The following is a 14,438-nucleotide window of genomic DNA, read 5'->3' on the forward strand; positions in this document are numbered from 1 at the left end:
TGTGTCTGGAGGAGGATGATTAAGTTGATTGAATGCTCCTAAACCCCATCCTGTAAGGAATGGCTGAAGGAATTGTGTATATTTATTGTTTATCCTGAGTAAAAAAGGTTAGGCAGGATAATTGTTTTCAATAATTGGAAAATCTGTCATGTAAAGGAGAACAGATTTGTTATGAGTTGTTCTAGAAGGCTCTACCAGAACCAACTTGTGCAAGTTATGAGGAGATAGGTTCAAATATTCTCTGATGAAGATCAGAGATTAAACTTTACACATTTTGGCTTTGCATACAGTGTCTGGCACGGAGCTTTACTTGTATTTGAACCTAGTGGATGTTTATTGATTGGATTGAATTGGCTGGAATTGAAAGAATAAACCTCTCTAACAGCAAAAACAGACTGCTTTTTAAAGTAAAAATACCCAATCTTTCAACAAATATTTATCGATTAACTACAGCACATGTGTCCCTGTTCTAGGCATGTAGAAGGTAAAGGTATTAACATCTTAATATTGTGGAGCATTTCTATGAGTCAAGCATTCTTCTAAATATTTTACATGTATTATTTCACAGCAAGTTCATATGGTAGATATTTTTACTATCCCCAGTTTAGATGTGGGGTAACTGAGGCACACAAAGGTTACATAATAAGCTGTGTCACAGAACTAGGAAATCCTCAAACTGTGATTTGCACCCAGGCATTCAGGCTCCAGAATCTTCATACTTAATTACAATATGCTACATAGTAACATAGCATGTATGTTATATAGTATATCGTTTGTATGTAATACAAAGTAACTACATAATTAACTTACACTATAATAAACTGCCTCCAGTAATGAAAGACAAGAGGATGTTCATAAACAAAAAGACAGAGGATTTTTGGAATGAAATATAATCTAGTCCAATCCCTGCCTGGGGATTTCCTGGCCAATGGCTGTCCTTATTCCTTCTGATGCCTATGGTCTTTCTTACCAGTCCAGTCTTCACATTGAGTGATCTTCCCAGAGTGCAAACCTGGTCATCCCACTCCCTTCAGACCTGTCTTTGGTTCTTCCCTATCCACAGGACAAGTGTGATCACCGTGGTTGACATCAAGGCCCTCTGTGGTGTGTCTCCACCTGCACCTCTCACCTCCTCTCTCACTGAACTCTGCATCAGACTGTGTGGTTATGGAAGCTTGTCCTGCAGATTTCTCGTCTGGGAAGATAAGAGGGTTATTATGAGAGTTAATTAAATAATCAGTATAAAATGTTTGGAATAGTCCTAGAATATAATAGCTGCTCAATGAATGTTAGTACTTTTATTTCCACTTATTTCTGAGCATCCTGTAAAAATTGCTACACTCAAAATATAGCTTATTACTTAGTTTTCTTGTTGTACTTAGACTTGCTTTGTAATAGATTGAAAACTAAAGGAAATTATTGGCTCTCCTAATTTACAAATTCAGAGGTCAAATGAGTGCCGTCAGGATCCAGTCGGAGCTTTTCTGTTTTCTTTATGGTATCTGCTTTGCCTTCCTTTGTGCTGCCTTGTTCTTCAGGCTGGCTTTCATAGGGGCAGCCAGAAGGCTTCCAGCAACAGTATTTATTCACATTCATGGGGAGAAAAAATATCACTTCCCATGACCATCCAACCAGAGCTCTAGGCTTTGTTCTGATTAGTTCACCCCTGACACAATCACTGGGGCCAGGCAAAGCTGGGTTACCTGGGGTAGTGGGTTGAATGGTGACCCCAACAAGACATGTCTGCATCCTAACTCCCAGAACCTGCAACCTTATGTGGAAAAAGGGTCTTTGCTGATGTAACTCAATTAAGGATCTCAAGATACACTCATTCTGGTTTATCTGGGCGGGTCCTAAATCCAATGACAAGTATCCTTATAAAAGACACACAGGAGAAGGCTATGTGAAATTGGAAACAGATTGGAGCCCCCCGAAGCCAGGAGAAGCAAGGAGGAATTCTCCCTAGAGCCTCCAGGTGGAGTATGGCCCTGACTATGCCTTGATTTGGGACTTCTGGCTTCCAGCACTGTGTGTGAGAGAATAAATTTCTGTTGTGTTAAGCCACCAAGTTTGTAGTCATTTGTTACAGCGGCCCCAGGAAACCAATATACCAGGCCATTCCTGTGACCTGTTTTGACTAGGACTGTTTTGACTAGGAATATAGGATTAATTTCCTGTTAGGATTACACTATCTCGGGCCCATGGCTGGAGCTGGAGGCGAGGACTATCCGTTCGAAACCGTGTGGCTTCTAGACAGAGAACCAGAATGGACATTAGGGAGGCACCTCAGCACCCACTTTATTCTTTAATTCCACTTCTTACCTGTCACCTCCCCATTTCTGTTGCTTATACCACGGCTGACCCAGTTGTGGACCGGAAACTGTTAGGTAGCACTTCTTAGGTTACGTTATTAACTGCTCTCATCACTAACACTCAGTCATTCCATCAGACTTGCTAACTCCCTCACCTTATCCGACGTAATCCCCTGCCGATGACTGCTTCACATCGTCCCCGACAGGCCCACTGAAACTGCCATGTTCTCCTAACACCATGGCCAAATCCCAGGACTCCAAAAAAGGTTTCTAGGCCTTCCTCTGTCTTCCTAGGTCCCTTTAATAAAGTAGAATTTGGCTCTCTTTGTGTTACTTAACGTGATCCTGATGACTCCTGACTGGCATGTAAATACATGCTACAAATTCCTGTGACAATGCTTAAACAAATGTAAAAGACAACATTTTTGTGTTCTCTGCATTTAACACCTTAGAATGGGGCACAAGCAAACATGAGGGATGAGATGAACAATTCATTTAAGAATAATCTCTGTAAGGGGTTTTATCCCCCTTTAATACACATGGTTGTATTAAATAAATGTTTGCAAGGGCTTTTGCTTTTAGTCTCCTATTATAAAGATAGACTATTGTTGCTTAAAAGCAGACAAACAACTCTACACTGAACACTAGGATGTAAAATGGGAGTTTAAAACTTCTTCTAAAACAAAGAATATAAGGGCAAAGCCTTGTCTTGTTAAAAACTTAAATTATAATTAAATTTTAATTACAACAGCTCAAAGTAGAAGGTACCTGTTAAATAAATTATACAGGAAATCAAAGTAACTAAATACATAAGGAAGCACCTATAAATTAGTGTCTAGTAAAGGAATATGTTTCTGTGTTCTGTATGACAAAACAGAACAAAAAATTGAACAATTGAGCTATCACCTAAATAGACCAGAAAACACTATACTTGAGAAACCATGCAAAAAGCATTTGAAAGGATCAGTATTATTCCACCTATTCATAGCAATTTCACAAACTGTCTCCTTTTATTTTTTTTTAAAGATTTTATTTATTTGAGAGAGAATGAGAGATAGAGAGCACGAGAGGGAAGAGGGTCAGAGGGAGAAGCAGACTCCCCGCCGAGCAAGGAGCCCGATGTAGGACTCGATCCCAGGACTCCAGGACCATGACCTGAGCCGAAGGCAGTCGCTTAACCAACTGAGCCACCCAGGCACCCAAACTGTCTCCTTTTAAAATGTTACTTTATTAAAGTGTTGTACTATATTAGTTTTCTTTCTGGCTAAAACAGATCTTAGCAAATTTAGTGGTTTAAATAGCACAAATGTATGATCTTGCAGTCCTGTGTTTGGAAGTGTGACACAGACTAAAGTCAAGGTGTGAACAGGTCCCCATTCCTTTCTGTAGTCTCCAGGTAGGATCCATTTTCTTTCTTGTCTTTTTGAGGCCACCTGCATTCCTTGGCTCATGGTTCTCTTCCTCCACCTCCACCGTCTCCAAAGCTAACAAAGGCTGGTTGCGTTCTTCTCACATCACATCACTGACTTCCTCTGCTGCTCCCCTCTTACACTTTAAGGACCCTTGTGATTACACTGGGCCCACCCAGGTAATCCAGATTAATCTCCCTAAATTAAGGTCAGTGGATTAGCAAAGCCTTCATTCCATCTGCATGAATTCCCCATTGCCATGTAAGGTAATATATTCACAGGCCCTGATGATGAGGAGGTGCCTCTTTGGTTGGGGGAGCATTATTCTGCCTTCCACATGTACTATCCTCAAGCTCCTGGGCTTGATAAATTGTTCTGTGGTTACGTAAAATGTTATCGTTGGAGGAAGTTGAGTAAAGGGTACACAGGGACTCTATCTTTGCAACTTTTATGTGAGTCTAAAATTAATTTCAAAAACGATAGCTTTAAAATTTTTTTAAGGATTAAGTGAAAGCATATAGAAATAGCTTATAGAATTTCAGAAATGGCACAATAACAAAATGGATTAAAACAGTTATTTAACTTCTTAAAATAGTAAAAACATTAAGTAATAAATATAAATAAAGGTCACGTTTCTCATTCAATTAAGAGTAATTCAGTCAAGATTTACAGTATTATGGTTTTCAACACATTTTACAATAACTAAATAAGATGGGTACTATCTACATTTTTTCCTTTAAGTAAAACACTGTCCATAATTCACTAAATATCTTTTGACTACATATCACAATTTAATTTCATTATGGTTAAGACAATAAATTTTTTGAGTTTATAGGCCCACAATACCCATCAAATAAAAACTTAATTTCCTTAAACCAGATTACCAAAATGCTTTATAATTTTATACTGTATTTGGACTTTTCCAAAAGATCACATATTCTGTTTGACTTAATGTTTTCTAAAGCTGTCAGATATATAGTGCAGATTTCATTGTCCCATTTTTACAGATAAAATTACTTCTGAAAACTTTACATGGGGATTTCTGCTCAAGAGAAGGAAGTATGTTTATGTTTTAGTATCCTAGTCTGTTCCCCAGACAGGACAATGGAAGATAAAATTTAAAAAAAGAAGAAGAAGAAAAATATAAAACCAGATTCAAAATCAGGAACAGAAGTAAACAAGCAAAACTGGTGAAATAGGCAGAAATTATGAGTCTGTGAGGCTTTGAGTGTGGAAGTTACTGGACTATCTGGGAGTTTAGCTCCCATATGGGAGCTGGTAGCTAGGCTCGTTGACTCCTTTACAACAGCCCCAGTATCACCCTAGGTCAAAAACACCAAGCCCACAATGGTGACCCTTAGCTCTGGATAGGAGTCTGAGGTATAATTTGGAGGCAACTGCAAAATTACTTGATAAGGAAGCAATGGCACAGAGAGATAGAAGATGGGGAAAGTGAGAAAAAGGAAAATAAAAATTTAAAAACTATTCCATCCGAAATGAGCTTACTCATAAGAATTCCAGGATCATGAATAAATCTAATGCTAAGAGATTTACAAGCAAAATTACAAGCAAAATTTAGGGGTTTTTTTGTGCAGTCTGAGAAAAACTTTAAAATACCTTAAAAATATTCAAAGAGTAAAGGATGGCTTCTTTTTTTTAAAGATTTTATTTATTTGAGAGACAGAGCAAGAGCTAGAGAGCCCAAGCAGGGGAGAAGGAGAAGCAGGCTTCCTGCAGAGCAGGAACACCCCCCCCCGCCCGACCCAGGCTCGATCCCAGGACCCTGGGATCATGACCTGAGCCGAAGGTAGACGTTTAACCGATTGAGCCACCCAGGTGCCCCTAAAGGATAGTTTCTAATAAAAGTGTATAAAACTTTCTGATATGTATGATTTACCCAACACCACCAAGCAGCTCTCCAGTTCTCCATGACCACTGACCACGCATCACATAAATTTAACTCAGTTCTAACACCATCCATCTGGAGATAGCATCAGATCCTACAGGTTAAGGGCTTAGTCCTACAAGACTTCCCCCTCTTGCTGCTCACCTCCCCCCTCACTTCAGATGTCAGTCCCAAGTTCAGGTTCTCACCTGTGCTTCTGATCAACTGGCTATAGATTGGAGGTTCCCACAGCCCCTTCCTCAGTTTCCGTTAATTTGCCAGAGAGGCTCACAGAACTCAGAGAAACATTTTACTTACTAGATTACTCGTTTATTATAAAAGAGTATTATAAAGGACATAGATGAAGAGCCAGATGAAGTACATAAGGCAAGGAAGTGTCCCAAGCTCAGGAACTTTTGTCCCCACAGAACTGGAGTGTGTCATATTCATATGGATGCATTCTGGTTCACCAACCTGAAAGCTCTCTGAACCTGTTGTTTTGGGTTTTATGGAGGCTTCTAATATTACATAAGAGTGATTGATTAGATTATTGGCCACTGGTGACTGATTCAACCTCCAGCATCTTGCCTCTCCCCAGAGGTCAAGGGTTGAGACCTGAAAGTCCCAACTCTCCATCAAGGTTAGTTCCCTTGGCAACCAGCACCCACCCTTACTTGATCTAAGGGCTTTGCAAAAGTCATCTTGTCAACATAACAAAAGACACCTTTATCACTTATCTCTGAGGAAATGTTAAGGGTTTTAGGAGCTCTGTGTGAGAAACGGGGGAAGACCCAATATATATTTTCTATTACAAATAACAATATCACAAACGCGAAAAGCAGAGGAAAAATGTAACCAAACTCGAGAGGTTTGCCACTTGGGGTGCACCAAATTGAACACAACCCAAAGAAATGTTGAAAGCAAAGAACCTTTTGTTGTTTGTTAGGAGTGTGGAGACAGAGAGATTGCTTTCAAAGCACCCTCTCTCCATGGGGTTAGTGCAGGAAGCTGTTATGCAGTGTATTTAGGGGACAGAGGAAGCTTACACAAACACTTCAGTTCAGTTGCACATGCCTAGCCTGTCAATGTGCTGGTGCCTACATCGTGTGTTCAAAAAATGGCAGAAAACTTGTCCATCGCAGGAGATCTTCATATTACAATGAGCTAACGGTAACTTCAGGACAACTCGAGGGAGCTTCTGCACAGGTCCTCAGCTCTAGTCCAGCTCAAGCGAGCTCATTTTTTTTAAAGATTTATGTGTTTATTATTTGAGAGAGAGAGAGCACAGGCATGCAGAGAGGAGGGGCAGAGGCAGAGGGAGAGGGAGAGAGAGGATCTCAAGCAGACTCCCCGCTGAATACAGAGCCCTACGCAGGGCAGGTTCCACCCCACGACCCTGAGATCAAGACCCTGAGCCGAAATCAAGAGGCAGATGCTCAATTGACTGAGCCACCCAGGTACCCCTCAAACTGGCTCATTTAGCAAGGGGCTACCAGTGTCAACACCTACTTGGGCATCTCCTTGGTTGGAACTGTTGGTTCTGCAAAACAAAACACATTCCTTCCCTGCTTTTGTCCCTTCTTCTCGCTTCTGCTGATAGCTTTCAGCCCTCTTATTTGCATCCTAGCTACCAAAATGAAATAAGAACAAATGGATATGGAGAAAGAGAAACTGGGATACTATAAAAGTATACAGTGTTGGAAAGAATACAAAAATTGCTCAGAAAAATTAACCCAGATTACAGTTTAGAAAGAAAAAGAATGGTTAGTAATTTTCAGAGTGCTGAGAGAAAATAATTTTTAACCTCAATTCACATTTAACCATACCATCATTCCAGAATGAGGGCAAAAATAAGATAAGTTTGTACATACAAAATCAAAGATAATTTAACTCTCAGATAATCACTAGAAGAAATATTTAAGGCTGTAGTTCAACAAGAAAGAAAGTGAACTAAGAAGGTGTAGCACTCAAAAATTAACACTGAACACAGAAATTGATACCAGCAACTTTACTTAATAATTAATAATAAATATTTCTTTTAAATAATTGAATTTAAACAGAAAATCTCAAACATGGTCAGGATGAGGAAATAATTCAGTGTCTGTTTAAAGCATGCTGAAGTTCCTGTGAAAACTATAAACTATTAGAAAAATTCATAGCTAAGAAAGTTTTACTTTTTAATTTAAAATACTGCTTAACTAACAAAACCTATGGATTCAAAGAAAGCAGAAAGGAACAGAGACAATTAGATAACTTGAGGAAAACTCTAAGTCTAACACAAGGAGGATAAAAAACATTTTAAAAAAAGATAAAATCAATTTAAATTACAAGATATTTAGAACTGAATGACAATGAAAATACTACACATAAAAAGGCAATTTGCCGCTAAAGTAGTTTTGGAGGAAATTCGTGGCCTTATATAAGTGTTTTATAAAAAAGAAAAATCTAAAGTACATGAACTAATTTTCAATTAAAAGACTGAAAAAAAACAATGGATATCCCTAAAGAAATGAAGTAGAATGAAGAAGGGAATAAAGATAGAAGAGATCAGTGAAATAGAGAACAAACGAACCAAAAAAAAGAGAGAGAGAGAGAGGAATTGCCATATACTTTTAAATAAAACAGACAAATCTCTAGCAAGAATGATCAAAGAAAAGAGAAAAGGCATAAATACATAATATTAGGAAAGGAGAGGTCTTTAAAATCATAAAATCCCATGAACAACTCTATGCCAGTACATTTGGAAACCAAAAGGAAATGATAGTTGTGTGGGCAATGTAATTTTCTAAAGCTGACTCAAAAAAGTAGAATGAATAAACAAATAACCATTAACAAAATTAAACCAGTAATCAGATGCATTTTCCATCCCTCCAAGATAGACCCAGATGTTTGTACAAACATATGACATTGGGCCAATAGAACAGAATAATATCTAGAAGCAGTAGCAAACATATATAAGAATTGGAAATATAACAAAATCAGCATTAAAAAAATCAGTAGTGAAATGATAACCTCAAAAGAGTTGGACAAATGGTATCCATATGGAATGGATGCCTTACAATGTACACAAAAATAAATTCCAGGTGGATTCACCTACTAAATATGAAGAGCAAAACTTTGTAACTTTTGAAAGGAAATGCAGGAGAATAATTTTAATATTTGAGGATAAGGAATATTATCTTGAAAAATTCATAAAGAACACAAACTTGATTATCTCCCATCTCTACCATGCCCTAGCCTGCTTTGTGATTTGGGAGGCTCACCAGAATATGCTGCATAAAAAGTCTCCCTGGGTTTTGGGGTTTGGGGGCTTTTTTAGATTCCATGTATGACTGAGGTCATACAGTATTTGTCCCTCTCTGTCTGACTTCTTTCACTTAGCATAATGCCCTCGAGTTTCATCCATGTTTTCCCAAATGGCAAGATCTCCTCAGGCTTTTAACAGGGTTTGCCACACAGGAGTCACTGACATAGTCCTAAGGGCAGAAAGAAATTGAGGATGGGAAAGTGATGTTTCTGGTTCCCTCAACACCCCAATACAGCATATTGTCTGTTTCCCTGTGCAATAAATGACAGCTCTCGTCAGCCAGCCCTCTCCTCCCAGCCCCTCCAAGAATAGCTCTCTACTTCCTGTCTTCACTTCTAGGAGTGGTTGCTCTTCCTCACTCTTGGGAACCACTCTATCCTTTATTGGTTTCCCAGAACCCTGATCAGTCTTTGGAAATTGCCCCATTACTAACCTCTCCACAATTTCGTGCGCTTGAGTATATCCTGTGCTTTCTTTCAAGACTCTAGCTGATATATCAAGAAGGAAAAAAATGACAAAATTTTATTTAAAACTTCTTCATAATAAGACAACCACACCACCAGCAAGGGAAGGGAGTGGGGGAGGACGGGAGGCAAGAAAAAGTCAAACAGGAGGATTTTTGTAATGTCTGTAACTGACAGAGGATCGCCATCTCAAATGCAAAAGGAGCTACACATCAGTAAGAAAAATGGGGAAGACATACAAACAGGAAATTCATAGAGGAGGTAAGTAGAATAAGAAAAAGCAAAACAAAATAAAACCCCAGGGGATTATAAATTTTCAGTCCCTACACCACCTGTGAGCCTCCTCACGTCTTCTGGCTTCCTGGGCAGCTGTGGGGGGAGAGATGGCTGGGAGATGGGCACTGGAGACAATCAGGGCAGAGTGCTCTTTTCAGGCTCATCTGGGAATGACAGCAATCGGGCAGTCACTGGAGGGGTTACAGAGGACGTCACTGGGGGATGAGGTTCGGGATAAGATCCAGGCCGGCATGGTATTGATGGAATTGAGTTTCACAGTAGTCTGGAAGAGATTGAGGCAAAGAATTATGGGTGAGGACAGATGGTAGTAAACTTGGTGAGGGCAGGTGGAAGATTGAAGAAGTTCATCCCTGATGGTCTCTTACTTGCTCAGAATATGAGGAAAAGATAGAGACTGGCAAGGACTGCTGAGGTCCTACTAAGGTAGAGGGTAAGGACGGATGATCTCCTGACTCTGGGGTTCTTCTACACAAAACTGGTCTATGCCAATTTGTTCCAAACCGTCCTTTCTACATTTCATAACTCCCTCCCTAAAATCGTAGACTTCTGCCCAACTGGACAACCCCTAATTTCCTTTTAAATAAGTTGCCTCTAGGGGCACCCCAGTGGCTCAGTCGGTTAAGTGTCCAACTCTTGGTTTCAGCTCAGGCCATGATCTCAGGGTTGTGAGACTGAGCCCTGTGTAAGTGTGAGATTCTCTCTTTCCCTCTGGCCCTCCCCTCCACTGGTGCACTCTCTCTCTCCAGATAAATAAGTAAATCTTTAAAAAATTTTTTTAAAATAAAAAAATAAATTGCCCCCATCTAATAATTAGCACACTAAAGTCCTAAAATTCTTCTATTGGAAACCAGGTTATTTAAAATAATTTGTTGAGTTTTATTGAGATTTAACTAACATACAGCACTGTGTAAGTTTAAGATGCACAGCACCTTAAGAATAATAAGAATAGGGGCACCTGGGTGGCTCAGTCGGTTAAGTACCTGCCTTCAGCCAAGCTCATGTCTCAGGGTGCTGGGATCGAGCCCCGGGAGCCCCGCATCGGGCTCCCTGCTCCACGGGGAGCCTGCTTCTCCCTCTCCCTCTGCCTGCCGCTCCCCCATTTGTGCGTGCATGCTCGCTCTGTCAAATAAATAAAATCTTTTTTAAAAAGAATAATAAGAATATGCTGAGTAATATTCTTTATCCATTCATCCATCAGTGGACAGAGGTTATTTCCATGTCTTGACTATTGTAATAACACTACTATGAACGTGGAGGTGCAGATGTCTCTGACAAAGTTTTTTCATTTACCCAGAAGTGGAATTGCGGGATCATAGGGTAGTTCTATTTTTAATTGTTTGAGGAGCCTCCATGCAGTTTTTCTTAAGCGGCTGCGCCAGTTTACTGTCCGACCAACAGTGTGGACAGATTCCTTGTCTCCCCATCCAGGGGAGACATTTGTTATTTCTTGTCTTTTTAACGGTGGTCATTCTAACAGGCTTGACGTGATATCTCATTGTGGTTTTGACTTGCTTTTCCCTGAGGATTAATGATGTTGAACATCTTGAATGATTTTAAAGCGTTGGAAAAGAGATAATGTAGTGAAACAATTGTTTTTACATATCTTTTTGTGTTAGTTTGGGATAAATCAATAGGATATGCAAATAAAATAAATATGTATTTTTTTCTAACAAAGCCACATAGATTCCTCTTTCAGGATTTTAATAGTCCATATTTCTCCATTTGGAAGTTAGGACTAAGGATTTACAAGTACAACTAGAAAATTAGTTACTTTGCCTGTATTTTGTTATTGGAGCTCCAAATTCAGTTCAGTACAATGCACACTGTTGAGTACTGGTTAGGTTCAAGGTACTGTGTTTATGACTGGGGAGAGGAAGGAGTTGAATGCAATACAGGAAGCCTCTGACCGTGGAAATGTATAATGCTTGTACATAAAATAGCGTTATTCCAAGTAATTTCAATCTCCAGTAGTCTGCACTTTTCCTGCAGGCATAGAGGTAGATGTATGATCTCCAAATAGGTGTGTTTTCCCATCACAACTGACCTTCAGGTTTGCTTAAAGCAATACTGCCCGCCCCCCTCCTGCCTCACCTTTGTTTAATGAGAGCCATTTCCTAATGCCAACGTTGGGTTAATGGACTGAGATGGGAGAAAATCAAACGTATCTCTTCGTTTTACACCAGATTGCCTTTCTGCCTTGTGGCTTTAATCACTCAATCCTACTCACATCTGCCATAATAACAATTATGGCTTTTCTCCTGACTTCTTACCCAGGAGGATATGTCAGAGTAAAGCAACATCTCCCGAAGAAAGGAAGGGCAAATTCTTCATCTCTTTCCAGCATCGTAGGTAATAATTTTCCTCTGCAAACCCTCAAGGAGTCTCTCTTTTGGCTTTTCACATCTACTATTCCCACAGGTTCGTGGCTCTGTTCTGATTTATGCGTTTTCTTCTATCCCCTTTCTTCTGAGATAAGTTTTAATTATGTAGACAGATTGTAAAAATCTCTTTCTTCTTGTAAACAGCTATTTTGCTGTTAGTACTGGATTTTGTTTAACTGGTTTCTCCTAACTGAATCTTCTTGTGCACCCAGGAATTATGTCTGTTCGTTGTTTAACTGCAGCATCAAGACAAGAGAAAGCTGGCTTCTCGTAGTTTCCCTTGAGGGACCCAATCTTGGAACACCTCAGACTGCAGCTCTCCCTCAGGAACTGTTCTTTGTTGCATATGTTTGGAAAGCCCATAAGATTTTAGCTTTGAATCAATATAAGAGTAAAGCACCACCCATCAAATAGCAGTATGATGATACTTTCAGTTCTACTTATTTAAAAACTTACTCTACTAGCAAAATAAAGAAAATGCTTGAGATGCTCAGAAGCCCTCATGAAAAACTGTGACCCCTTCCTCAGGTGACTCAGACAAGTGGATTCTAACAAACTCCTCAGGTAATTCTCACAATCACTGCTCTTCCTCTGGCCCCTTCTGGGTAATAATTAAAATATAAAGAAAAAAATGTATTTATATCATGACTTTTTTTGTCCTGCATACACACTTTTAACTATTTGTTGGATTTGTTTTTTTTTTTTAAGATTTTGTTTATTTGAGAGAGAAAGCACAAGTGGGTAGAGAGGCAGAGGGAGAGGGAGAAGCAGACTCTCTGCTGAGCAGGGAGCCCAGTGCGGGATTCATCTCAGCACCCTGGGATCATGACCTGAGACGAACGCAGATGCTCAACTGACTGAGTCACTCAGGGGCCCTCACCAAACGCCTTTTAAAAAGGCTAAATCAATATTCTCCCAGAAGTTCTTGAGGCATATTTGGAGAAAAAAGAGAGATCATTTTTAGACACAGCAGTGCATGTGATGTCCTCACAGTGAGAAAACTTTCAGCTCATCCAAAAAGGAGGCGTGGTCTGTGGCCAAAGAACAGAGTCAAGGTCTTTGGCCAGTGTTAGATAAAAGCCATGACCTTGGCCTCATTAGCTGGACTATGTGAGCTCACCATGCAGGTGACTGCGTATTTGCGTGGCAGTTCATGGGAAGCAGGGCTTCTTAACTTGGGTTCCAGTGACAATAGCTAATCATCCTGCTCTTTATGCAAGATTTTGTGTGTGTTTATATTTGTCTAAGAGGGTTTGCATTTTCATTAGATTCTCAAAGGTGGATGTGACTTACAAAAAGTAAAAGGGTAAGATTACACTAGATGAGATTGTTCTAAAACAGAGTAATTTCAATATTTCTTTAAACCTTTCATTACGGAGGTAGATTTCTGTAATCTGAGGTCGATTTCTGTACTCCCATGTTCTTATGGGAGAAGCCCTTTAAATCTGACCTTTTAATATTTATCCTTTTGTGCACTGGAGGGATTTTAAATGTACCCTTTCAGTTGGAGAAATTATTACTTTTACATGAGAGGGAAATGATAGATTGAACCCTCCATTTTTATATATTTTTCAGTCAGGAAGTGATTTTCCCCCTTTATTCTATAAACATGTTTTTCAAAACTCCTTCAACAATCTACTCTGATAGTCTTCTTTCCCCCTCACAATCATTTTAAGGTAAACCGAACCTGCTTTACTCTTTCTAGCATAGAGTGGCTTAAGTCTGGCAAAACTGCACCTAATTAATTGTGAGGGTGTTACTTATTAATGGTAGGATAATATATTCTTAAGTTTATGACAGAAAATTTCCATTCTAGGGACAATCTCCTACAGTCCCTTCGGTCTTCAGAGTGTTCCAGTTCACCTACGTCTTCACTAGCGTTGATATGCTGCCTATTTATGTTGTATTGGGAAAGAAATATCATCAGCAAGGTACAATGTGGATTTTTTAAAAATTCTAGGTTGCTTCATGGAAGGAGTGCTTAATAGAACAAGACAGGACCAAAGCTCTACGGAAAAACAAATCATGTGGTCTTCAGAAATGAGGAGAAAGGCAGCCATCTGAAATGGTCATGAACCCCAAACAAGTCTTCCTCTCGGTGCTCATTTTTGGAGTAGCAGGGCTGCTCCTCTTCATGTATTTGCAAGTCTGGATTGAAGAACAACATACAGGTAACAATTCTTTTTTTCTATTTTACTTGTAATGGTCATTTTCAATGAAACAAGCTGTAGTGTTTACAGAACTATAGAATGTCACAGTATTTCCAACAACAACAAAAAATAGACACAAACTATAATTCCCAGCTCCTAAAAGAAAGGGTGATTATGAAGTTGTGGTGGGCATTTGTTCTGTGGATGGGACAACACTTGGAATTTTTATTATA

At 39.4% G+C, this 14,438-nt stretch overlaps 1 protein-coding gene across 1 annotated transcript in view; it reads left to right on the forward strand.

Annotated features, from left to right (window-relative positions):
- The first annotated feature begins 14,114 nt into the window (after nucleotides 1–14,114).
- The window catches only part of CHST9 (carbohydrate sulfotransferase 9), a 206,935-nt gene continuing 206,611 nt past the window's right edge, over nucleotides 14,115–14,438 (forward strand). Inside the window, 1 exon segment of the mRNA XM_088019524.1 lies at nucleotides 14,115–14,226. Within this exon segment, the coding sequence (XP_087875650.1) occupies nucleotides 14,121–14,226 (106 nt within the window). The 5' untranslated portion in view covers nucleotides 14,115–14,120.

This window comes from Eumetopias jubatus, unplaced genomic scaffold (assembly GCF_037043125.1).
Source record: "Eumetopias jubatus isolate StellerSeaLion01/CBP00866 unplaced genomic scaffold, mEumJub1_p1.0 scaffold_16, whole genome shotgun sequence".
Classification (NCBI taxonomy): Eukaryota; Metazoa; Chordata; class Mammalia; order Carnivora; family Otariidae; genus Eumetopias; species Eumetopias jubatus.